Below are 23,469 nucleotides of genomic sequence, written 5' to 3'. Positions count from 1 at the left end.
ATGTCGTAGTGGACGCTAAGTGGTGTGGTGTGTGTCGTGGTCGGCCTGTCTTGGTGGGGTGGAGGGGTCTGGCGGGTCTGGCGCGGGTGGGTGGGTGGCCTGGGTGGCTTGAGTGGGACCATTAGAGATACACGGGTAGGGCGGGCGTGACGGCGTAGGCTGCTGCCTGGCTGGCTTGTACGGCGATGTGACGTCCACATCGACAGTGTGGGGCGCGATTGGATCTCTGACGCGGCGAGCGTCATAGGGAGCTAGGCGCGCCAAACCGGCTCACGCCTGTGAATCAAATAAACGTTGTTTAGGCACGCAACCATTCAAGGGCCTGGTTGTCGCCGGGACGCGGGCCACGCGCCGTACGCGCCGAAATGTGCACGCGTACCAGGTGGCTTTGGGCCGTCACCCGCGTTTCCTTGGCTCATGGCGAGCGAGTGAGCGAGCCCGAGTAGAGCGCAGGTGCGTCGCCGTGCCGCCGCCGACACTCACCCTGCAAGCCGCAGCCGCAGCCCCACCCGCAACCCAGAGCCGTCTCTGATACGCGCGCACCAAACGTCAACAAGCAGGCAGGAACGACCACTGCCGCCACTCTGTGCCTTGGCAGCACCAGCAGAGTGCAGAGTGCACGGCGGGGGCAATATCTAGCAGCCGGAGTACTCTCCTGGCCGTGCCGCGTCCTTACTCGTCTTCCCTCGCTCTGCCCTCTGCGCCTTCCCTCGCGCGCTCCCTTGGCCTCCTATCGCACTGCCGCACCCGCCGCACCCGCACCGCACCGCCCAAGTCGTGGCGTCGTCGCCGTCCGTGTTGCACCAACGAGCAAGCAAGACGCAAGCAGCTCTCTCGCACACAGGATAACAATCCTCCTTGTCGTTTTACTCAACCTTTATATTAGATCTTGACTCGCTCTCGGTCAACGTCGTCGTCATCAAGCAAGCACTGCGACTGCACCGCTGTTCGCCTTGCCTCGCCCCCCCAGCCCCGGCCTTGTTCGCCCCGCCCAGCCCAGCCCAGCCGTCTGTCGCCGGATACGACGTGCACGGACCGTTGGAGACAATCTCTCCGAGCGCTTGTCTTGTTGCTCCCTGCGCTGCGCCAGAACGCCTCTTTTTCGCGCGACACTGAGCCCTCACCGCGCACCGACCTGAGCCAGCAAAGCAAAGCGACGCGAGCGCCAGCCCAGCCAACTGCGCCAGATTTCTATTTTTCCCTGCGTTAATCTGTGTTTAGACGGAGCAAGAGCAGAGGGGTCTAGCAAGTTTGGCCACGACGACGCACCGACGCAGACGACGCACCCACCAACTCCCTGCACCCTCGCCTACCTCACAAACACGACCGACCACCCCACCACCCCCCACCCCCACTCGCAACAATGTCGTTCCTTGGCAGGCCCTCTGCGGGCGATTCCCCTTTTGCCATTGGTGACCGTGCTATGCGCGACACTTCTTCGCCTCAACCACCACATCAGAAAAACCCATCCCCACGCAACCCTCAACCAGGTGCATACATGGCCACCCCATCACCCTACGGCTCGGTCAGCGACGAGGCCCGTCGTCGCTACGAAGAGCGATACGCAAAGAAGCGCGCAGAGGAGGATGCAAAGCGTCGTCAAGAGGAAGACGAAGCGCGCCGCGCCCAGAACCTCCCTCCTCAGCACGGCGGCGGCGGATACGGCCCTCCTCCTCCCCAGGCATGGGGCGGCCTCCCTCAGTCATCACCATCCACGCCGCAGCGCCAGCCCACCGCTCCGCAGCACCCGCAGGGAGGTTATCAGCAGCCCCCACCGCAACAGGGCTACGGACAACCCCCTCAACAACAATACCAGCAGCGTCCGCCCCCTCAGCAACAATACTCGCGTCCTCCTCCTCAGCAGCAGCAGCCCCCGCCCCAGCAGCAGCAGCAGTTTGCGCAGCCTCCGCCTAGACTGGACTCTCAGCCCGGGTACGCCCAGTCGCCGCAACGACAGTACTCGCAGGCCCCGCCGCCAAACCAGCAGGGCGCAGCAGTGCTGAGCGCAGCACATCGCGCCCAGTCTCCACAGAACTATGGTGCGCCCCAGCAGCGGTACGAGTCGCCACCACCAAACGCGTTTGCGGCGCACCACAACCCCGCCGCTGGTTCGCCATCCCCTGCGTCGACCCAGCAGAGGTACTCGGGAGGGTCACAGTACGCGCAGCAGGCCCAGCAGCAGCAGCAGCAGCAGCAGCCGTACGGCGGCTACACGTCTCCCCCTCCTCAGCAGCAGCAGGCGCCGCCCCCACAGCAGTCGGCTCCCCCGCCCCAGCAGCAGCATGCCCCTCCCCCGCAGCAGCAGTATCAGCAGCAGCCGCCACCGGCCCAGCAGCCGCCGCCCCAGCAGCAGCAGCAGCAGCAGCAGCAGCGCCCTCAGCAGTCCCCTGCCCCTCCTGCGGCGGCCACGTCCGAGGATGAGCTCGAGGCCTTGTGAGTGCTACAACCTCTATTGTTCGCTGACGCCTTAGGTTCAACCAGTTCGACTCGTCGCGAACAGGCCAGCTCAACTCGTGGGACCTGCAGAGACTCCTCGAGAAAGATGCGACGATGGAAGCGCGCGAGGACTGCGTCAAGATGGTGAGCTTCGCGTTGCTTCGAACAAAGCTGACAGCCAGCTCATGAGCATCTTCGACACGGACCGCAGCGGCTCGATCAACTTTATGGAGTTTGAGGGCCTGTACCGGTACATCCAAGACTGGCACGGCATCTTCCGCCGCTTCGACCAGGACCACTCTGGCTTAATCGACCGCCGCGAGCTGCACGCCGCGCTGCAGGGCTTTGGCTTCTCGCTGCCCTCTGACATGGTCCGCAAGCTCGAGAAGCGCTTTGCTCCTCCACCCAAGGCTGGCGAGGAGCGGGGCAAGGGCATTAGCTTTGACCGCTTCTTGATGGCCTGCGTTACCGTCAAGCACTACACGGAAGCCTTCCGCCGCTTCGACCCCAACAACACTGGGTCGGCGACGATGGACTACCACGCGTTTGTGAGTGACGGGCATGACGGGGCGTCGCTGGTGGACCACTTCTGACCCACTCCAGATGGACATTGTCATGGAGGCGCCAAGCTAGACGCCAGGCCAGACGCCGTATACCCGCATACCTCACCTCTTGCATCGAACCCGAATTCCCGCACTGTCCTTGATGGATGATCCCGAGTCTGTGTGCCTCGACTATGATATAGCATTTACGATACCCTCAATGAATGAGTGATGGTGCGGGGGTGGGGAGTTGGGTGCAGGCGGGGGGGGGGGGCGGAGATGGGGCCGTTGCCATGACTGACGTATAGCAGAGTCTTAAGCCGTCGGCGAGGAGATGATTTGTCGCCTCGCTTCGAGTGCGTGTGTCATGGCCGCAGGGTTGCACTCCGGGTGTGTGCCTGTCTCGGGCGTGACGGCCAGCCAGGCCAGGGCTTGCGGTCAGCCGCAGCGTGTTTGAGTGCAGCCCGTGACCCTGGCCGGCCTCGATCGCCATTATTAGCACGAGGGTGGGTGGGTGACAGCGAGAAGAAGAAGAAGATGGAGGATGGGGCCAGAGTGGGGGGGCGGGGCGACTCTGTGCATGCAGGTGGGTGCTCGAGCGTGCATGCAGTGGGTGTGGGTGTGGGTGGGTGCAGGAGAGACCGCGCTCAGAGGGCGAGTCGCCAACGCCGCGACGATCAGTGTGGGCTGGGCTGGGCTGCGTGCGCGCTGCGCGCCGCGGACCGTGGCAGTGTTTTGAACCCCCAAACTTCTTGGCACTGCCCAAGCGAGCTATTCTGGGTGTCGTCTGGTGTCGGCTCGATCCACATTGCAACCTACACCACCGCTCCTTATTTCTTGCTCCTCCGTCTCTTCTTCACTCTCCCTCCCCCTCTCTCTCCCCCCTCTCTCCCTCTCTCCCCTGCATACTCTGGCCCACCACAGATGTCCACCCCGCCCCTCGTCGCGTCCCCCGCCGCCTCCCCCCGCGCGAGCCTCGACGCCAGCCCCGCCGGCCCGCGCAAGCGCCCCACTCGCCGCGTCACACTCCCCGACACCTCCGGGCAAGAGCAGCGGCACACGCTCCGCAAATCCACGTCGCGCCGCCGCACCGACCCCGAGGCGAGCACGATCCAGCGCGTCACGACCGCGCTGTTTACCCCCGAGAAGCCGGTCGGCAAGAGTCCTGGATATGTGCAGAGTGTTAAGGCTTGCATCTTGAGTTCTTGGATGTGAGTTGCGTCTGGGATGCCTGGGGAGGCGGAGCTGGGTGGAGGGGCGGGTGGCGGCGCTGTCTCTTGCTCGCAGCAGCGCGGGTGGGTGGGGACGTCTTGACTGGCTTGTTTTGCTGCGACGCGCGCGGGCCACACTGCTGTCCACAGTGGCGTATTCCTGTGGCTGCGTGCTGCAGTCGTCGCAGGCCTTTCCCGCCACTACACACGTCCTGTGCGCGGCCACCGCACCACCCTCACCTTGCAAGTCGTGTGGCGCCGTGGCGCCGTGGCGATCTCGTGCTTCGCCACACCACACCCGCTCACACCACACCCCAGCAACGTCCTCCTCGTCTTCATCCCCGTCGGCTGGGCACTCCACTTTGTCAAGCACTCAAACTCCAAAATCTCCGACACGGCCGTCTTCATGACAAACTTCATCGCCATCATCCCCCTCGCCGGCCTCCTCGGCTTCACCACCGAGGAGGTCGCCATGCGCCTCGGCCAGACCCTTGGCGGCCTGCTCAACGCCACCCTCGGCAACGCCGTCGAACTCATCGTCGCAATCCTCGCCCTCATCAAGTGCGAGCTTACCGTCGTCCAGTCGTCGCTCGTCGGCTCGATCCTCTCCAACCTCCTCCTCGTCCTCGGCATGTGCTTCTTCGCCGGCGGTATCCGCTTCGCCGAGCAGTCGATGAAGTCGACCGCGGCGCAGCTCAACTCGTCGCTCCTCCTCATCGCAGTGCTCGCCGTGCTCGTCCCCTCAGCCTTCCACTTCTCGGTCAAGGTCACGCCCTCGGGCGACGGCGTCGCCCTCACCTCGCGCGAGGAGGCCAACGACATCCTCTCCATGAGCCACGGTGTCGCCATCCTCCTCCTGCTCCTCTACATCGGGTAGGTACCTGATCCTTAACGAGGCTATGGCTAACCCAGTTCAATAGCTACCTGATTTTCCAGATGTGGACCCACGCGCATCTTTTCGACGATGACGAGGACGTTGTCGCTTCGACAGAGTACCGCGACCACATCACCAACGCGCCCGGCCGCCTCACCAACAAGGTCAAGGGCATCATTACCCACAAGAAGGTGGACGAGGAGACTGGCGACACCAACACCATCACCTCGGAGGGCAAGTCGTCGGCCGTGGCACCAAACAGCACGACCGCCGACCCCGAGGCCGCGCTTGCTGCTCCTTCCGAGGAGGAGGAGGAAGAGGAGGAAGAGGTGCCACAGATGAACATGATCGCCACCCTCGTCTCAATGGTCATCATCACGGTCATCATCGGTGTCACGGCCGAGTTCCTCGTCTCGTCGATCGACGGCCTCACCGAGGCCCACCCCAGCCTCTCGCAGGAGTGGGTCGGTCTCATCCTGCTCCCCATTGTCGGCAACGCCGCCGAGCACTTTACGGCCGTCTCAGTCGCCGTCAAGGACAAGCTCGACCTGTCCATCTCGGTCGCGGTCGGCTCGAGTATCCAGATCGCGCTGTTTGTCATCCCCGTCATTCAGCTCCTCGCCTGGACTCTGAACAAGCCCCTCAGCCTCCTCTTTGACCGTGAGTGCCGTGCCGCGAGCCGCGCTGACCCGCAGCCTTCGAGTCGCTTGTCCTCTTCTTCAGCGTCATCATTGTCAACCAGACACTAGCCGATGGTCGCTCCAAGTAAGTCTCCCAGACGGCATTATTTGGCGGTTGCTGACCCACCGTAGCTGGATGGAGGGCGCGGTCCTCATCTTCTTCTACGTCCTCCTCGCTGTCGCCTTCTGGTTCTACCCCGGCCAGGACCTCCAGCTGTTTACTTGCCACTAATACCGTGTGGTGGCGCCAGGTCGGCTGCTGTGGCTCCACTTGCCTGTACCCTCTTGCTCATAGACGTAGTCCCGTATACACACGATTCGGTCGTTGCGATGTAATGCACGATAATGACGCCTAAGGCTGGCTACGTGCCTCCTTGCGACTCTGTGTGGCGCCCTGTGACTGACTGTGTGGCTCCTAGCGACTGGCTCCTAGCGACCGACTGTGACTGCCTGTGACTGACCGTGTGGCTATCTTTGGCTGCCGGTGATTGACCGAAGACGTGTATCTCGTCGTGGCGGACACTGCCCGGCCAGGGCCACGCACGGCTCGGCCCCGCTCCCCCGAAACCCGCCCCCGCCCCCGCCCCCGTGCTCTAGGTACATGCATGACTCGACTATTATGGCTAGCCGACGCGATGGTCCAAGATCCCGGTGACTGCCGCCTCGCCCCGCCGCTTTTTCCGTCTCTGCACGAGACAATTAGTGGATGTAGTCCTTGAGGCGGAGCAGACGCTCGCCGGCGCGGTGGAGCAGCTCAGTGTCCTTGCAGAAGGCGAAGCGGGCAAAGCGCTCGCCAATGTGCTCGTGATCCTTGGAGTAGAACTCGGAGGGGGGGATGCCGACGACCTTGATCTCCTGCGCGAGCCACCAGCAGAGCTTGAAGTCCTTGCCGCGGCCCTGGCACGTGGCGGGGACCTCAAAGTCCTCGGGCACCTGGACCTTGGACATGTCGACGAGGACAAAGTACGAGCCGTCCGGGCGCGTGTAGGGGAGGCCGAGCTGGTCAAAGTAGGACAGGAGGACGTCGCGGCGCTCGACGTACTCTGCCAGCTGGGTCTCGAAGAACTTGTGCGACTCTGCGCCCTCGAGGCCGATGGCGACCGCCTCCTGCATCGGCGCGCTCGTGCAGAACACAATGCGCGAGTGCGCGGCGAGCGTGGCAGCCGTCAGGGCGGGGGGGCCAATGAGCCATCCGACACGCCAGCCGGTCGCGGCGAATGACTTGCCGGCCGAACCGACAGTGAGGGTGCGCTCCCACATGCCGGGGAGGCCACCGATGCGGACGTGCTCCTTGTCGTCGTACACCATGCAGTCGTAGACCTCGTCGGCGATGACGAGCACGTCCTTCTCGATGCAGATCTCGGCAAACTTGAGCAGCTCGTCCCGCGAGAAGACCTTGCCGACGGGGTTGTGGGGCGTGTTGATGATGACAGCCTTGGTCTTGGGCGTGAAGGCCGCGCGGTACTCGTCAAAGTCGATCGTCCACTCGCTGCCAGTCGAGTTGCCCGAGCCCTCCTTGGGCGGGTGGAGCGGAACGAACACGGGCTTGCCGCCGTTGAACACGATCGAGGCAAAGTACTGGTCGAAGAAGGGCTCGATGCAGATGACCTCGTCTCCGGGCTGGAGGTGGGCGAGGAGCGCGGCGTAGGTGCCTGCGGAGGTGTTAGCATGCCCTCAGCCAGGCTGACGCGACGCGAGGCGACGCGACGACGCAACGACGCACCGCAGTTGGCACCAGCAGTGACGACAATCTCCTCAGAGGTCAGCTCGCGGCCCTCCTTGGCGAGGTTCTCAAAGCTGGGCGAGTAGTGCTTGCTGATGGCCTTGAGGAGGCGGGGACGGCCACGGGGGTGGGCGTAGTGGTTGGCCATCACGTCGTTGTCCATGGCGTCGTGCGCGAGCTTGCGGATCCACTCGGCCGGCGCCCAGTTCATGAAGCCCTGGCCGAGGTTGATGGCATCGGGGGGGACGTTGGCGGGGCTTGCGCTGTCAGTGTTCCTTCTCCCGCGCCGTACTCACGTGAAAATCGACCACACGTCGAGCTTCTGGGTGCCGCCCTCGAACATGCGGTCGGCCTGGGGGATGACGGCGTCCTTGGAGGTAGCCATGGTGGAGGTGGAGTGCAAGGTGCGAGTGTGATGAGTGAAAAGCGGGCGAGGGGCAGCGGCTGAGGTGAGGCGCGGCGCGGCTTGGGCTAGACGGAGACGGAGGCCTAGGGAGCGGGGGAGCATAAATTGGTGATGAGGGGAAGGTGAGTGATGGCCAAGGTTGGATTTTTGCTGAGGCAGCACCGGCGATCGCAATGGTGTGTGGTGTGTGGTGTGTGGTGAGGGAGCTGCGGTGGTGGTGCCGCCCGCCCTCGTCGTTGTTACCGAGTCGACGACTCGGCCGTGTTCCGCCCAATAACCTTTGGATTAGGCCCGGTGGCCCCTGGTGATTAACTGAATGGCGCAATCCCTCGTAATGCCAAATGACTCGCTCTTGTCCGACGGGCGACGCGCTAATACCGGCAAGCGGACTCGGCCCGGACTGGTGAGCGGACATTCCCCCTTTGCGCCTGGCTCGCCTCCACCGCTCAGCCAGCCCCCAATCAACAGCCAGTCAAACTGCCAGCCGCGCTTTGCCGCCCTGCCGCTGCACTCACTACGCGCCGTTGCCGCCCGCTCCCCGCGCAGCTTCCGTCGAACAAAACCTCCACCAGCAACCTCCACTTTGGGAGTCGTCGCGTGCCGCCAGCCATGTTGTTGCGATCAATGTTGAGTGATCGTCGCTGTCGTCGAGTGAGTGGCGGGCGCAGGGCGCAGGTCGCCGATCTCAGTGCATTGCGTTTGATGAGGGAAGGCGGTCTGTGCGTCATTCTGTCTGCACTCTGCCGTGCGTCGCCCATTTCAACCCTTGTCCTTCTCTTCCTTCCTCCTCATCCTCTTTCTTTCTCTTCCTTCCTCTTCCTCGTCTGTCACCTTCCCTCCATCCTCCTCTCAGTCACCTGTTCAAGCCACTCAGCAGCCTCTGTCTACTCACGTGCCCACACTCCTTCACACTCTCACTGTACCCCCTGACCCTGCCTGCTGCTCCCCCTGCAGTGCAGTGCACTCACAATGCCAATAACCCTCTACGACACTCCCTGCAAGCCAGGCGAGACCCCAAAAGTGACCTACACCCCGCGCAAGTACCAACCCCCAGTGATAACCCCACGACCAGCGAGAACGGGCACCTCGAGCCAACTTTCGAGCCAGAGCTCGTTGGAGTCGTCCTTACCTTCCTCGCTTGAGGAATCGCAGCCCCGTGGACGACAGAGCAACGCAACACCAGCTCCCGAATCCATCACCACACCCCAAGCTTCTCAAGATGACGAGGAAGGCATAATCGACGATCTCGACGATCTCGAGGTCAGTGATTCCCCCACGACAGCCCAGACCAGGTGGCCGCCGCAGACACCCATTCGGCAGCCGTATGCGCCACCTGTACCTCAGTCTCATACTACCCCGCGCCCGCGACGGCCCCAGGAAGACGATGACCTGGGAGACGACCTGGACGTCTTGTCCCGCCTGCTGAGGCAACACAAGAACATGAAAGGGCTAGGTACCCCGCAGGTGGCGACGAGGCCGACAATCACGAACTCGCGCATGCCCTCGGTCACTCCTTCAACTTCCGGGTTTCGAACGCCGCGACCTCGTCCCTCGATGCCTCCCCCGCCGCTGGTGCCGCCACCTTCCTCGGTGTACCGGACGCCTCTACCCCGGACGACACCACGTCCCGAGCCCTCGACGCCCCTCAACATCGACGCAGTCCTGGAGGGGCTGGTCACTCCGCTACGGCCAACGTGAGAGTTCGATGCCACGACCCGCTGACACATCAGGCACCTACCGGTCGGAGCGTGAGTGTGCCACTGGGTGAGCACACTGACATTTGTTCAGGCCAGCTGGGGAACAGTCCGCCGACGAGAGCTCCGATGAAACCCTCGACCTCTCCGACACCGAGACCAAGGCCGTCGCCTTCCTCGAGTCATTGTGCCAGGGATTCTTACAGCAGACGTTTGACGCTGTGAGCGCCGATCCGTGGCGCTCCTTGGCCCTTCCTCAGCGGGGGCCGGGTGCTAGGAATGGCACGCTTGGGATCGAGCTGCAGCTCACAAACAGGTCGACCGGGTGGGCACGATGTACTCCAGACAGTCCTGACCCACCAGGCAACCCCAGATCATTTCGTTTCCTGACGAGCCGGGCACACAGCCGTCACAGCCTGCACTGATTCGAATTGGTAGGCGTGCCTGCAATGGTATCTGTTGACCGCCGCCGCAGCTCGCATCCTTTGCGTCGCAGCCGTCCTCTACGAGGCGGTCATCACAAACGGTATCGTGACCATGCGGTGCGTGCCGGCAAATTTTGCACTCTCTAACCCATCAGCGACGTTTACTATCGCAACGTGCCCCTGTTTGGACAGCAACGGGTTGTAGACAACATTGTCGACGACCTGGTGGCGACTGCTGGCCTGAAACGAGAGGACTTTCATGTCGTGAGTGATCGACATCATCGGTCCTGACGCCACCCGCCAGTGCGCCTCGGCCAAAGGTCTGGTCGCGTCAGACTGCCTCTTTATCACCCTCACCACAGGCGAGGCCCTTCCGTTGTCATCAACAAATGTGAGTAAGGGCGGCGGACTCGTACTGACATCCAGGCTGCTCTCATTCCCCCGAGGCAAAGGATCGCCGACATCTCCGCACCGAACGGTGTCGACTGGATCCTCGTTGTCGAGAAAGATGTGAGAGCACGGAGGGGGTTTTTCTGACCACCAAGGCTATCATGCAGAGTCTGTGCGGGTTGAGGCTGCTGGAGGACGAGCGCCTTGGCTCAGGTGTTTTGATCACGGTGGGTGCCAACTTGAAGTGGCGAGCTGAATGAACAGGGCAAAGGCTACCCCGATCTCGCCACACTGCAGTTCCTTCGACTCCTGGCAGACACGTTCCCGAGGACCCCCATTTACGCACTCGTCGACGCCGACCCACACGGCATCGATATCCTCTCGGTGTACACTTACGGCTCGAGGAACAATGCGCACTCGGCCCACCACGCTGGGCTCGGCCTGGGCGATCGCCTGCGCTGGATGGGCCTCAAGGCGACGGACCTGTGGCGGTGAGGCGTGTGCTGGAGCCACAACTGACGGCAGGTTTGGCGCGTACGACGAGCTCATCGAGCTGGGGGAGAAGGATGTCCAACTGGTGGGTAGAAGCTCGCGTAGTACATAAGCTAACCCGCGCAGGCCCAAAGTATGATCGCAAGGGCCAACCTGCCACCCGAGTGGCGGTAAGTCGGCTTGAATCCCGGCCGCTGACCGCACAGTCGCGAGCTCGTGCACATGCTGCACCTGCGCAGGAAGGCCGAGATCCAGATTATGAGTGGGCCTGCGGTCGGCCGGGACGAGATTGCGCAGAGCCTGGCGGGGCTGTCGTCGCAGCAGGCGCGGCGCAGCCGCCTGATCGAGTACGTTGTGGGGCATCTGCGGGAGGGCGCGAGGCAGCTCCGCAAATAGAGATGTACAATGTGTCGCTGCTGCGAGCGTGGTGGGTGCTGCGAGCGTGGTGGGCGCTGCTGCGCGCTGCGGTTGGGCCAGCGGCCTGGCGTCCGCCACGGTCGTGATTCGCCCGGCGGCGTCCAGTTCGGACATGAGCGATGGTGGAGGTTGCTCGCCGAGCACGCCACGGCCTGGCGGCATGGGCGGGGTGGTATAAGGAGGGGTGGTCGAGTGCGTGCGATCCTGTTCGCCCTTTCATCTCCGACCCCGCCTGCCTCCTCCGCTGACCAGCCCACCCGCCGCAATGACCGACGCCCAAAAGATGCCATATGGTGAGGGCGACCACGGCGGCAGCACTGACGTCAGTCCGGCTGGGCACCTCGGGCCTCAAGGTGTCCAAGATCATCCTGTGGGCCCCGTCGCGGGTGGCACGCTAACGCGCAGCGGGTGCATGTCGTACGGCACGCCCGAGCACCAGGCGTGGATCCTCGACGAGGCGGCCTCGCTCGAGCACATCAAGTACGCGTACAGCCGGGGCATCAACACGTTCGAGTGGGTCGGGGGGGCGGCGGGGCTGGAGTTGGGCGAAGCTCACGCCGCAGCACGGCCAACGTGTATTCCGACGGCGAGAGCGAGGTCGTGCTCGGCAAGGCGCTGCGCGCGCTCGGCGTCCCGCGCGAGGCGTATGTCGTGCTCACAAAGGTAAGAGCCGCTCATCCCCGTGCTCGCCGCGCTGACGCGGCTCGCCCGCCAGGTCTACTTCCCCCTCGGGCGCAGCAAGGCTGCCGACCTCAACACGCCGGCGCACGTAAACCAGCACGGCCTGAGCCGGAAGCACATCTTCGCGAGCGTCAAGGCGAGCCTGGAGCGCCTGGGGCTCGAGTATGTCGACGTGCTGCAGTGCCACCGGTGCGTCGACCCCCTGCCCCCCGGCCTCTCCCCCCGCCGCAAGCTCGCTGACGCTCGCTTGCTAGGTTCGACTACGACACGCCGATCGAGGAAACCATGCGCGCGCTGCACGACGTCGTGCAGGCCGGGCTCGTGCGCTACGTCGGCATGAGCTCGTGCCACGCGTACCAGTTTCACCAGATGCAGAGTGCGTGAGGCGAGCGCGGCGCCAGCCGCGCGAGCGGGCGGGCGTACGGGCCGGGGGCAGAGCGTACGGGCCGGGTGCAGCACTGACCCCCAGACTACGCCATCACGCACGGCCTCACGCCGTTCGTCTCGATGCAAAACTTCCACAACGCGGCCTACCGCGAGGAGGAGAGGGAGATGGTCCCGACGCTGAGGGTGGGTCCGCCGCCGTATCGCCTGCGCCTGCGCGCTCGCTGACGCTCGCGGCACAGCTCTTCGGAACCGGCATGATCCCCTGGTCGCCCCTCATGCGCGGCTTCCTCGCGCGCCCCTGGGCGGCCGAGGAGACGACGCGCGCACGCACAGACGCAATGTACAAGGCGCGCGGGGTGCACACTCCCGACGCGAGCCGCAAGGCCGTCAACGAGGCCGTCGAGCGTATCGCCGCGGCCCGGGGCGTGTCCATGGCGCAGGTTGCCCTCGCGTGGAGCTTGGCCAACGAGTTTGTGACTGCCCCGATTGTCGGCTCGACCAGCCTCGAGAAGCTTGCCGAGCTCATCGGTGCGTGTAGTGCTTGAACCCGCTGACCCCAGACGCGGTCCACATCAAACTCACGCCAGAGGAGAAGAAGGCCATCGACGAGGTGTATGAGCCGCGCTCGATCGTCGGCCACGAGTAGCAACCTCTCCTGTAGCACGATGCACCACCCCCTCGCGCCCAATCCTCTGCATGATCTCTACAATGCGACACACTTATGTATACTCGTCCTGCCGGCGGCCTCGGCCTGGCGCCGGCTGCGCCGTCGCCTCGGCCCGCGCCTACGCCACACCAATCATCTTCAGCATCCGGTCCACCTGCGCAGCCCGCCCCTTCACCGGCGCCTGCTTGACGCCAAACAGCCGCACCGATGTGTCGCGCCACGCCCCAATGTACGTCAAATTCGCCACGTACACATCGCCCCACAGCAGCGACGTGAGCCACACACACGACTGCGGCGACCACTGGAACTTGCGCGGGATGAACGGCGCAGCTGGTGGCAGCACGTCGTCGAGCGACGCGCCCTTGAGAAGGTTGAACACCTTGGACGACGGCGCGCCCTGCACGGGCAGCGAGTCTTGAATCTTGGGGAGGAGCTCCGAGATGGCAACCAGCACCGGGTCGAGGGGCAGGCTGGGGCGTTAGCAACACTCCTCCTCTTCCACACTTACCCCTTCTGCCAGCTCGTGACCCACTCCTGCGTCGGGACATAGCCGTTGGGGCCGACGCCCGCCTCGGCGAGCCGCAGCAGCTCCTCGTCCGGCACGTCATTCTCTCCGTCGGTAGACGACGCCGGTGCCGGCTCCGTCGCACGCATCTTGCCCCGCGCCTTCTCCGACAGACCCGCTTTGGTCGGCGTCGAGTCGGTAGAGGCATCGGGTGCAGACTCCGAAGTCCGCTTTGGCGACGACGCTCCCTCGATCGGGTTGGGCACCGGGTCAACAAGGCCGCCAGTTGGCGACGTGAGCTGCATCGTCGGCCCGCTGCTCTCCTCGCCCTCGTCGTCGTCAATCTCGCGCCCAAGCAGGGCCGCCTTCTCCGCCAGCATCGCAAGCTCAGAGTTGGTGCGCACAAGGCCGTGGCGAGCAGGCACGTTGCGCTCCTCGGCTGCGGCAATGCGGTTCTTGCGCCGCTGAATGTCGCGCAGGCCCGACATCAGAGTGAACGTGGCCAGGGTCTGGAAGTCCTGGTGCTTTTGCAGGATCGCGTACACGAGGTTGGGGTTCTCGCTCAGCTGGTGGTACAGGACCGAGTTGAACGTCTCAAGCAGGTAGTAGACGAGTCGTGGGTGGCCCTCGTCGGCGAGCAAGAAGTTGGGCGACGAGAATGCCTTGAACAGCTGCATCAGGCGCGTCGACGCCTGGACGCCGAGGTGGCGGAGCGACGGCGCCGAGTTGGCAATGGCAATGGTCAGGGCAGGGAACAGGGGGTTGAGCCCGGGCGTCGTCGCGATCGAGTAGATGGACTGGGCGTTAGCTTTACTTGGCGAGGGCGACTCACAGTGATCATAAAGTCGGCAGCGCTGCCCTGGACGGCCCACTTGGACGGGACCGTCTGGCGCAGCGGCTGGTTGATGGCCGTGCCGAATGCGGGGTCAACAGACAGCGTCTGGAGGAGGTAGGCCAGGAGGCGCAAGAGGCCGTGCTGCGCGGGGTCGTTCTTGTACTCGAGGCAGCAGAGGATGATGTAGCCGACAATGTCGACGGCCTTGCCGGACTCGAAGAGGTAGGCCTTGAAGCGCTGCGGCGTCAGTGGCTGCGTTGAACGGGAGTCCAGCTACTCACCTTGTTGAGGTCGACGAGGCGCCAGAGGAGCATGACTGGGAGGTTAGCGCGGCTCAAGTTCCGGGCCACACAGCCACGTACAAGCCTCGAGGACGTAGGGGATGGGCTGCCGGCTGCCGGGGAGGTAGCCTCCCTGGACCGCGTGGTGCTCCTCGAGAATGCCGAGGATGCCGCTGAGGACAAACTGCAGGTCGTCCTTGCGGTGCTAGCTGTCAGCACAGCCACCCTTACCCACTCACAAGCTTGGAGACGAAGAAGCGGAACGCGTTGTCGTCCTTCTTGGCGGCATCGGCGGGAGGAGGAGGAAGACCGGGGATGTCGTCAAAGCTGCGGTAGTCGAGCGCGACGAGCAGCGTCATGAGACATGTGCGGACGAGGGTGCGGCGCTCGTCGGACGCCTTGAACACGAGGTTGGCGTACGGGAGCGAGCTGGTCGCGTCGGGCTTCTGCGTCGCGAGCGACGTGTTAAGCAGCGAGCAGAGCAGCGACAGAACAAGGCGGCGCTCGAGGTCGTGCGTCATGTGCGCGAGCGGCGGGTTGGCCGTCGTCTGCAGCGCCGAGGGCGGCGTGTAGATTGTAAGGGACACGAGGACCAGCAGGAAGCGGAGCACCTCGACCTTGTTGCGGTCGAGCTCGGGGGTCGACCCAATGGACACGGTGCTGCCCACGCCCTTCTCCCAGATAATGTACTGTCCGTCAGCGGCGCCCAAAATCGACACCCACGTTGATCTTGTCGCCCAGCCCGTCCTCGCCGCGGACCGACTCGGGCACGCTGAAGCCCGCGCAGAATAGCAGGTCAATCACGGCCGAAAACAAGCGGTCCGCGAGCGAAGGCAGCAGCTCAGTGTCGGCGTCCTCGTCCTCGGCCGCCGCCGGCACGGGGTTGGACAGCGGGTCGTTGAGCGACGCCTTGAGCCTGCGGGGGTTGAGTGCGTCGCCCTCGTCGGCGTCCTCGTCGTCGTCGTCATCGTCGTCGGCGATCGTGAACTGGTTCTCCTCAGCGGCCGGGCTACGCGCCTCGCGCTTGACGCGTTTCCGCGAAAACAGGTGCAGGTCGGCCCACGTCTGGCCGTCGGCCGAGCCGTCCGCCTGCGCCTCGTACACGATGACAATGACGCGCCCCAGCACGCGCAGGCAGTTGAGCGCCTGCGTCGTGCTCGACACCTTGCCCGCCTCTGGGGGCGCGTTCGAGGCCGGGAAGGCCGCCGAGGGGATCAGCGCGAACAGGTGCTGCGAGAGCACCTCGACGAGGTTTGCGACGTTTGTCGGGTTGGCCGCCAGCGCCTGGCGGACATCGGCAGCCGAGACAATGTTGTACACGTCGGCGGCGGAGCTAAAGATGTTCCAGTACTGGCTCCAGTAGGCCTCGTCGCTGAGCGGAATGACCTGGCGTCAGTAGGCGCCAAGAGGGGGCACGTACATCGTCGCCCGCGAGGCGCTTGACGCCGTTGACGCCCGACTTGAAGGTGAGCAGCGCGTCCTCCTGCGACGAGAGGAAGGGCAGCCCGATCGCCTGCGGGAGCGACTTGAGCGTGGGGAGGTTGCGGAACATGGCCGTGGTGGGGAGCAGGAGCAAGAGAAAGGAGGACGCGTTGGTCGAGAACCGGACCTGGCCTGGAGGGTAGTCGCCGGCGGGGAGCGTGCGGTGCGTGCCCGGCTAAGCTGGTAGCGAGGGCTGCGGGGTTGACCTGTGCGATGGTGCGGTCGGTTGTCGGTCGACGCTCGCTACTGCCGCTGCTGTTGATGTGGTGTAATGAGATGCAAAGCGCGTTGGAGCAAGCGGGAGTGAGGAGAGAGTTGTGGTCTGTCGGTTGGTGACGCGTGGCAGTTTCAGAGCACAACACAGCCCGCCGCTGCCGCTGCTGGGCTGCAGCTTCCAGACTTTGGATGGGGTGCCTGACGACTCCATCTTCCGCCTTCCGCACTTCATCGCGGCACATCTTGCCCGCTCGACTCCTACTCGCTGCTACAAATATACACATGCATGCGCACTCCAATATCCCATAAGTAAACAAGGCACGACAACGAGGTCTAGGTGTATGATACAGGCGCTCGACAGAGACAACAGCGCTCAAGCACTCGGCGTAGGGCCATGTCCGGGTCCAGGTGGAGGCGTGCCGCCGGCAAACGGTCCTCGTTCTTTGGCATTGGCTCGCTCCCTGGCGGCCGCAATCATAGCCACGACAGACCCCTGGTGGATCGGCTTGGTGAGCAGGTGGTCGGCCCCTGCACCAAGGTACTCGTCCTGGTCCTCGCGCAGCGCATTGCCCGTGCATCCGACGATGAAGATGTCGCTGCCGAGGGCGCGCAGCTCGCGCGCCACTTCGACGCCAGAGAGCATTGGCATTTGGCTGGAGAGTTAGCCAGTGGAACAGCATGGGCAACTCACTTGTCAAGGAACATGATGTCAAACGGCTTGGCATCTGGGTCGGCTGCATTGGCAGCAATCAGATCCAGCGCGACCTGGCCATTCTCGGCCTGAGTCACGCGGTGGCCCAATCGCTTAATCATTCGAGTCATGAGTTTGCGGGTGAGCCTGGGGTGTCAGTTGCCATGCCAAGCTCTCGCCTTACGTGTCATCGTCGACCACGAGCGTCGATAATGGTCGGTCATCGCCCAGGTCTCTGGGTGGTGGATCTCCAGTACTCGATGTCGACGGATCTGAGCGATCTGTGAGAGGCGTATCTGTTGCGATCGACAGCGTGGCCGGTTCGGCCCTCGGATCGGTCCACTGCGTAGCTCTCGGCGGTGATGGTGTCGCCTGACTAGATACGTCGAGCTCGTGCGGCTCTTCAATCGCAGGCAGCGAGACTATCGCAGGCAGCAGTCTCGGAACGGCAGGGTCGGGGGTTTCGAGTGGTGGCCTCGGTAACAGACCATAAGGCAGTTCGAACCTGCAGTGGTCAGAGACGGCATTGCCACCAAAGAGTATAACTCACCAGAACGTGCTCCCAACACCGAGCTCGCTGTCCACGCCGAGGCGACCCCCACTTAACTTGACAATCTGCCGCACAAGCGCCAGACCAAGACCAGATCCCTTTCCGCCCTGCCTCCTGCCAATCTCGGTCTGCACATAGGGCGAGAACAGTCGGTTGTTCTTGAGGTCCTCGGGTATTAAGCCTGCACCAGTGTCGTGTACTTCAACGCGGACGACGACCCTCGACTTGGTGGGAGGTAATCTGGTACCGCCACGAGAGATCTGTCGAGTAAGAGTTGCGTCCGATTCTGGGGCCTGCCGCCGTAGGTGGATACTGGGATCGAGGGACATGCGCCTCATCTCGAGAAGCACCGAGCCCTTCTCGGCATCAAGAGAGCCATTCCGACGCGGCTGCGCAGTAATGTCCTCCTCGCCACAGGGCTCATCGCGGCCAAACGGACTGCGTCCAAACTCGCGGATGGGGCTCGACGCAACGATCTCCTTGATCGTGCTGTTTCGGTCGCTGTCCACGTGGGAGTCGGGTGGTGGCATTATCAACTTGGTAGTGACTCGAACCTCGCCCTGGGACGTGAACTTGAGGGCGTTGGAGACCAGGTTGCTGGTGACTTGACGTAGGCGCATTTCGTCGCCAACGAATGAACCTCCGAGCTGATCGATCCGCGGATCGAGTTCGATCTTGAAGTCAACATTGGCATGCTCAGCCTGTGCACGATGCGACAATGCCACAATCTGAATAGACTTGTGGAAGTCGAACGGTTTTCTTGCCTGCGAGAAGCGGCCTGACTCCATTCTGTTGAATGACAGCACGTCGTTGAGTACCTGGGGCGCAGTCAGCAGAGGCCAAGACACTGAGTACAAACCTTCTCCATCATGGCCAGACTGCCCAGCAACCCGTGAACCAAGTCGGCCTGGTCCTCGTCCACATTCTTGAAGACGCCTTCGCCGTCTAGGTTCTGGACGGCGAGGAGAGCCGTGTTGAGAGGCACGCGCACTTCGTGGAAGACTAGGCGTTAGTGCCAGCGGCGCGCAGTCGACCTACTGTACGACACGAAGCGCTTCTTCGACTCCTCAGCCTTGCGCTCCATGATCTGGGCAGCTTGGACTGCACTGCAACGTCAGGCTGTGCTCAACTGTTCCACACTCACCGATACTGCAGCTTGAGCTGCTGCCTCAGCAAGAACAGCTGTCGGTCTGACTGCTCCTTGAAGTACGACGCCATGAGCAGGAAAGCATGGTAGATTGCAACTGAGGGTTAGTAGACGCCCTTGGTGTGCACTCACTGATGATGGGATCGCGCCAGGTTGACTTTGGTGCGTCATCGGTCGCAAATAACATGAAACTTGACATGAAGACGGACACGAGCATTCCAAACAGATGCAGGTAGCGGTTCTGCCCCATGCACAGGAGGGCCAGGGTCGGGAGGCCAAGCATCGAGCCCATGAGGTAGAAGAACTTGTTCCCACCGCAAGTGTTCTGGCTTCTGAAGGCCTGGGATCGTTAGCGACGAGCATGTCGAGAGTCGGCAGCGGCTCACCTGGCAGATGTACTGTGCGCGCCGTGGTCAGCAGTTTGTCCCACGTCAGCCTCGAGGTAACGTACCATGTCGATAGTGATGAAGATCTGTCACTGTCAGCGCTGATCCAACCAAACACAAGCCAGACTCACACCCCACGACCACACCGACACGCCTAAGAACGTGTTGTACACCCATCGGAAGCGAAGCGGGCCGTCAAACAGGACCATGAAGGTCAACGGGATGGTGAAGAAGCCGAGGATACCGACAAACATCTGGGACGTGAGCGCTGCCCTTCCACCACGCCGCGCAACTCACCGCCCAGTCGTACGGCTGGAAGTGGCCCTTCAGACCCAGCGACACAAGCCAGTCGAACAGCAGGAAGATAGCGCAGAACATGGCGGGGTACTTTTGCGAGAACCACGTCTAGCGGGTCAGCGACACGTCCAGTTGGTTCACCCACCTCGCGGCGATAGCTCGCCTCCTTCTTGGGTTCGGGGAAGGTCTGGCTCCCAAAGTGCTTGAGCGCGGGCCAGATGGTGTCCGTGACAAGGTGCTTGAACCACGACGGCGAGCCAAAGTGCCGCCCGCCCCGGCGGCGGAGGCTCGACCTGTCGCCCTCGGAGCGCGTCATGCTGTGACTGAACGCGGTGGGCGCCTTGGAGTCGTGGCTGTGCGTCTCGCTCGTCGTGTCGTCGTCGTCGTCGTGCATGATGCTCGGCGCGGGCTCGTCAAACACGGCGTCAAAGTCGACGTCCTCGACCACGACAGAGACAGGCTCGGGCGGGCCGCCCTTCTCCGCGAGCACAGACTGCTGTGTCGACATGTGCTGCAGCCTCGGGCGGCGGCGCGACGACCACGCGCACGGCTTGTCTGTCGACTCGGTCGGCTTGCCCGCCCTCGGCGGCTCGTAGTCGGACCCCTCGCCGCCCGACACGCCCGAGCTGCTCTCGAGAGACGGCTTCATCTGGAGCGACGCGAGCGCGTTGCGCAGCAGCTCGGACGGCCTGCGGTCGCCCGCGAAGCGAATGCTGGGCAGCTTGCGGCGCACTGTCGACGCTGCGGTCGACTCGACGCCGACCGACTCATTGCCGCCCGTGTTTGTCGTGACGATGCGGGGGCGCTGTTGTTGGGGCGTGCGAGGCCGTGGTGGCCCGCTGGAGTCGCCGGTAGCCACCATTGTCCCACACGCCGAGTGTGCCAGGTGTGCGCTGGCCTGGCCTTGTTGTCGCTGTTGTCGCTGTCACTGTCGTTGTCGCCGCCACCGTGTCGCTGATGGTATGATGTGAAGAGCGAGCGAGGAATGGGAATGGAGGAATGCAATGCACTGCAGTGTGTCGTCGAGGAGAGAGCGATGTGCGCGCTGTGAATAGGTCGCTCGCTCGCCGGCTCGGTTGGAGCCCAAGGTGGTCGAAGGGTTTGTTGATCCCGGACATGCACCACAACGACGACCCTCCGCGCGCGCAACTGCAGCGGCGGCGGAAAAGCGCGGCAGCTCCGCCATCACCACACGCGTCTGACATACACGCCCCGTTGCATGCATACAAGTCGTCAACCACTCTACTCTACACATCCTTGCTTGGCCGCCGTGCTGCGCAAACACGCACACGCAGACATTGCATTCCAGTCGCGGGCCGTGGGGTCCCTCCCTCGCACATCGGCTTGGCGCAGGCAGGCAAGGCCGCCGTCCGGTCGCCGTCTCGGTTCCACCAGCCAGCCAGCCAGGCAGTCGCACCGCCGCGGTCGCAGCCGCCCCGGTCGTCTTTTCCTCACGTGGCTCCACCCCTGCTTTGCGCATCTTTGCTCCGACCGGTCGACCGGGTGGCGCGTGGCGGGTGGCGCAATTCATGTGGGTTAGGTTAGTAGCCCCCCCCTCATGCTTTCTCCACACGAGCCGAGACATCTGCACGCCCTCGCTCGCACTGTACATGCCCATGCATGCATCTCATTCTATGCTCTACGAGTGTAAGGGGTGCGGACGGCGGTTGAAACACCCTGCCGCCAGCCAGGGAAAGCGGAGTTAACGGGAGGGAGTGGGGGTGGAGAACGTGTCACTCAAACAATCAGGTGGAGCTACGCCGAGGCGGTATCGTCGGGCGATGGAGCGATGCGGCGACCAAAACACGCGTCAAACAGGCTCGACATGTGCGTGAGGAGCTTGCTGTCGGCCTGTCTGTCGGGGCCGTCATCGGGGCCGACACCGTTCTTAAGCGACGTCGCGAGGAGTGCAATCGCCCCTGACGTGTTAGTGGCTCCTCCTCACATCGACGCGTACCAGAAGCCACGTCTAGTGTCAGCGCCGCCACCAGCCACCGGCTCACGGAACACGTCCCAGTATGCTGGGCTCTCGGGCCCACGCAGCTTGCACATGATCGACATGAGCGCGTGGAACGGCGACTGTCGGTACTTGATGTAGTGGACGCGCTTGCCGGCCGACACGGCGGCCTGGTGTCGTGGCCGCCCTGAGACTGGCGTCCGTGGCGACGGCTCGGTCGAGAGCGCAGCCTCGCACAGCTCGAGAAGCCAGATCAACTCGGCTTTTGAACCCGGCCGTAGCTCGCAGAGCAGCTCGTGGTGAGTAACCTGGCTGATGGTCACTGCCCTGGTCCTTCCGCCCGTCGTCCTGCCGCCCGGCATGGGCGTGTTCTGGCGCGTCTGGAGGATCCGCTTGGCAGCGGCCTGCGACGCCACCTCGATGAACTGGCGTCAGTGTGTCCCACGGCAGCAGTTACCATGTAGTCTTTTGTTCGCCCGTCGTGGCGGTCGATGCAGATATGGATCGGCTGCGGGTGGTCCCGTGGCAGCGACCTTGGAGGCAGGAATCGCCGTACAATGTCCGGCTCGATGTCCTGCGGGTTAGCTGTTGCATTTCAAGGTTCCACCAGCTACCCACCCAGGCAATGTTGTCAATGCGCATGACGATCGTCTCGCCGGGCACGGACTTGTCGTCCGAGCTCGAGCTCGATTCCGGCGTCTCGAACACGCGCCGTTTCCGCGCCTTCGGCGAGCACGAAACATGTTCTTGCGAGCTGTATAGCTGGAACGATGCCACGTGCGCCATGCACGCCGGGCACTTGGACGGGCCCCTCGAGACCGAGACGGCTGCGAGGGTGGACGAGAAGCACTGCGGGCACGCCGAGTCCTGGCAAGGTCAGCGTGGGTACCATGACTGTGATCACCACCCACGCCACATGGCAGGACCTGGTACATCCTGGTACCTTTGGCGTCGCAGGCATCGCACGCGCCCGTGCTCTCCTCGGGGGAAAAGAAGTCTGCCTCGGCTTTGAGCCGCGCAACCGCGATTGTGGGCTCGGAGACATCAACCTCGGGATCTTTCGGCGGTGGGCTGGGGTTAGGGCTTGGGCTGGCGCTGGCGCTGGAGCGTGGCTCGGCTGGCGGAGAGCCCACGAGCGTCGCCGAGGCTTGGTCGCTGTCAGGGGTCGATGGTATCCTGCCCGGGGCAGAGGTTGGCCGTTTAATGCTCAGTAGGCGAAGCTAAAGCGTCAGCATAGACAACAGGGGTAGCAGCCCTTTACCAATGAACTAGTCAGCTTTCTGTCCACGTCGCTCGACGACGGCTTGGTCTCGCTGTCGCTGTCGGCCATGATCACGCTACTCTCGGCGATGGCCACGCCCTCGCTCCTGGAGAGCCCAAGCACGGGCGCTACGTCGCCTGTGCTGAGACTGTCGTCATCAAGCTCGGTGATGTCGAGCTCTGGTATCGGTGCGCCGTACTCCACAAAGGTAGGAGGGATGGGCGGGGAGGGCGCGAGGGACACGCCGCTGTGACGGACCTTGGTGGGAGTCAGGGGGGTTGTCGGCCGGAAGAGTCGCCGCACTGGCGTGTTCGGTGGCGTGGAGGGAGGAACGGGATGGACAGGCTCGGATGGCGCTTTGTGCGATACCTCGCTGCAGTTAGACGCGGTACTCGCGAGGTCGATGAGCACGGGCTTGGACAGGCCGACGATGATGATCAGGTTCTGGGATGAGCTGGGGTCTCCCTGGAGGATTTAGCTCACCCCGTCTGTTCTCCATCGCGTGATCATGCTTCGGGAGGCTTCAGATAGAGCCGCTGCAGCCTCGAGGACAGCGGAGGACTCTGAAGTGTCGACGGCGGGGATCGCGGCCATGTCAGGGCCTGAGGGGGTTAGAGAGTATGTTAGGGGGTTAGAACTGTTAGCCATGGTACTATACTGTCGTATCACCAGGTTCTAAAGCTTTAAGCACAGACGAATGAAACTATGAACAGTGGAAGGGAGAATGAGAGATGGGAGGGAGCAGGATTCGCCTCTTTGCCAGTGCCACTGGCTGACCGGAGAAGTCCGGCGAGTCCGTGCCTGCCGCGTGGTCGGTAACTGATGACACCACATGG

General features: G+C 63.4%; 8 protein-coding genes across 8 annotated transcripts; 4 read left to right on the top strand and 4 right to left on the bottom strand.

Moving 5' to 3' along the window:
• Window positions 1-1,498: 1,498 nt before the first annotated feature.
• Q8F55_009092 (uncharacterized protein) lies at window positions 1,499-3,069 on the top strand (the record flags this gene model as incomplete). Its single annotated transcript, XM_069357467.1, has 4 exons — window positions 1,499-2,433; window positions 2,472-2,580; window positions 2,619-2,984; window positions 3,040-3,069. 4 exons carry the CDS (start codon window positions 1,499-1,501, stop codon window positions 3,067-3,069), a joined length of 1,440 nt encoding a protein of 479 aa, XP_069205404.1.
• An 833-nt stretch (window positions 3,070-3,902) lies between these two features.
• On the top strand, window positions 3,903-5,975 carry VCX1 (Vacuolar calcium ion transporter; the record flags this gene model as incomplete). Its single annotated transcript, XM_069357466.1, has 5 exons — window positions 3,903-4,189; window positions 4,508-5,062; window positions 5,110-5,723; window positions 5,759-5,828; window positions 5,876-5,975. The coding sequence occupies 5 exons, from the start codon at window positions 3,903-3,905 to the stop codon at window positions 5,973-5,975; spliced, it is 1,626 nt and encodes a 541-aa protein (XP_069205403.1).
• A 467-nt stretch (window positions 5,976-6,442) lies between these two features.
• Window positions 6,443-7,851, bottom strand: BNA3 (arylformamidase; the record flags this gene model as incomplete). The annotated part of the gene is made up of 3 exons (XM_069357465.1): window positions 6,443-7,395; window positions 7,467-7,723; window positions 7,763-7,851. The coding sequence occupies 3 exons, from the start codon at window positions 7,849-7,851 to the stop codon at window positions 6,443-6,445; spliced, it is 1,299 nt and encodes a 432-aa protein (XP_069205402.1).
• A 1,726-nt stretch (window positions 7,852-9,577) lies between these two features.
• Window positions 9,578-11,269, top strand: SPO11 (endodeoxyribonuclease; the record flags this gene model as incomplete). Its single annotated transcript, XM_069357464.1, has 12 exons — window positions 9,578-9,620; window positions 9,666-9,891; window positions 9,930-10,000; window positions 10,042-10,108; window positions 10,147-10,255; window positions 10,296-10,382; window positions 10,418-10,501; window positions 10,537-10,608; window positions 10,646-10,872; window positions 10,907-10,958; window positions 11,000-11,043; window positions 11,080-11,269. The coding sequence occupies 12 exons, from the start codon at window positions 9,578-9,580 to the stop codon at window positions 11,267-11,269; spliced, it is 1,272 nt and encodes a 423-aa protein (XP_069205401.1).
• A 286-nt stretch (window positions 11,270-11,555) lies between these two features.
• Window positions 11,556-13,004, top strand: Q8F55_009088 (uncharacterized protein; the record flags this gene model as incomplete). Its single annotated transcript, XM_069357463.1, has 9 exons — window positions 11,556-11,583; window positions 11,618-11,660; window positions 11,696-11,803; window positions 11,854-11,953; window positions 12,006-12,160; window positions 12,226-12,347; window positions 12,441-12,541; window positions 12,598-12,886; window positions 12,919-13,004. 9 exons carry the CDS (start codon window positions 11,556-11,558, stop codon window positions 13,002-13,004), a joined length of 1,032 nt encoding a protein of 343 aa, XP_069205400.1.
• A 139-nt stretch (window positions 13,005-13,143) lies between these two features.
• Window positions 13,144-16,198, bottom strand: Q8F55_009087 (uncharacterized protein; the record flags this gene model as incomplete). Its single annotated transcript, XM_069357462.1, has 8 exons — window positions 13,144-13,495; window positions 13,534-14,327; window positions 14,363-14,602; window positions 14,647-14,681; window positions 14,728-14,851; window positions 14,886-15,335; window positions 15,370-16,032; window positions 16,067-16,198. 8 exons carry the CDS (start codon window positions 16,196-16,198, stop codon window positions 13,144-13,146), a joined length of 2,790 nt encoding a protein of 929 aa, XP_069205399.1.
• A 519-nt stretch (window positions 16,199-16,717) lies between these two features.
• Window positions 16,718-20,277, bottom strand: Q8F55_009086 (uncharacterized protein; the record flags this gene model as incomplete). The annotated part of the gene is made up of 13 exons (XM_069357461.1): window positions 16,718-16,997; window positions 17,036-17,182; window positions 17,220-17,540; window positions 17,586-18,403; window positions 18,445-18,587; window positions 18,624-18,691; window positions 18,730-18,829; window positions 18,865-19,072; window positions 19,119-19,130; window positions 19,184-19,204; window positions 19,250-19,372; window positions 19,416-19,523; window positions 19,561-20,277. The coding sequence occupies 13 exons, from the start codon at window positions 20,275-20,277 to the stop codon at window positions 16,718-16,720; spliced, it is 3,066 nt and encodes a 1,021-aa protein (XP_069205398.1).
• Window positions 20,278-21,170: 893 nt separating this feature from the next.
• Window positions 21,171-23,143, bottom strand: Q8F55_009085 (uncharacterized protein; the record flags this gene model as incomplete). The annotated part of the gene is made up of 7 exons (XM_069357460.1): window positions 21,171-21,334; window positions 21,419-21,797; window positions 21,929-21,946; window positions 21,991-22,239; window positions 22,284-22,378; window positions 22,642-23,077; window positions 23,117-23,143. The coding sequence occupies 7 exons, from the start codon at window positions 23,141-23,143 to the stop codon at window positions 21,171-21,173; spliced, it is 1,368 nt and encodes a 455-aa protein (XP_069205397.1).
• Between the last annotated feature and the right edge of the window lie 326 nt (window positions 23,144-23,469).

This window comes from Vanrija albida (assembly GCF_041260175.1).
Source record: "Vanrija albida strain AlHP1 chromosome Unknown contig_7, whole genome shotgun sequence".
Taxonomy (NCBI): Eukaryota; Fungi; Basidiomycota; class Tremellomycetes; order Trichosporonales; family Trichosporonaceae; genus Vanrija; species Vanrija albida.
Note: the sequence above shows the minus strand (reverse complement) of the source record. Positions and strands in the feature narration are given on the sequence as shown.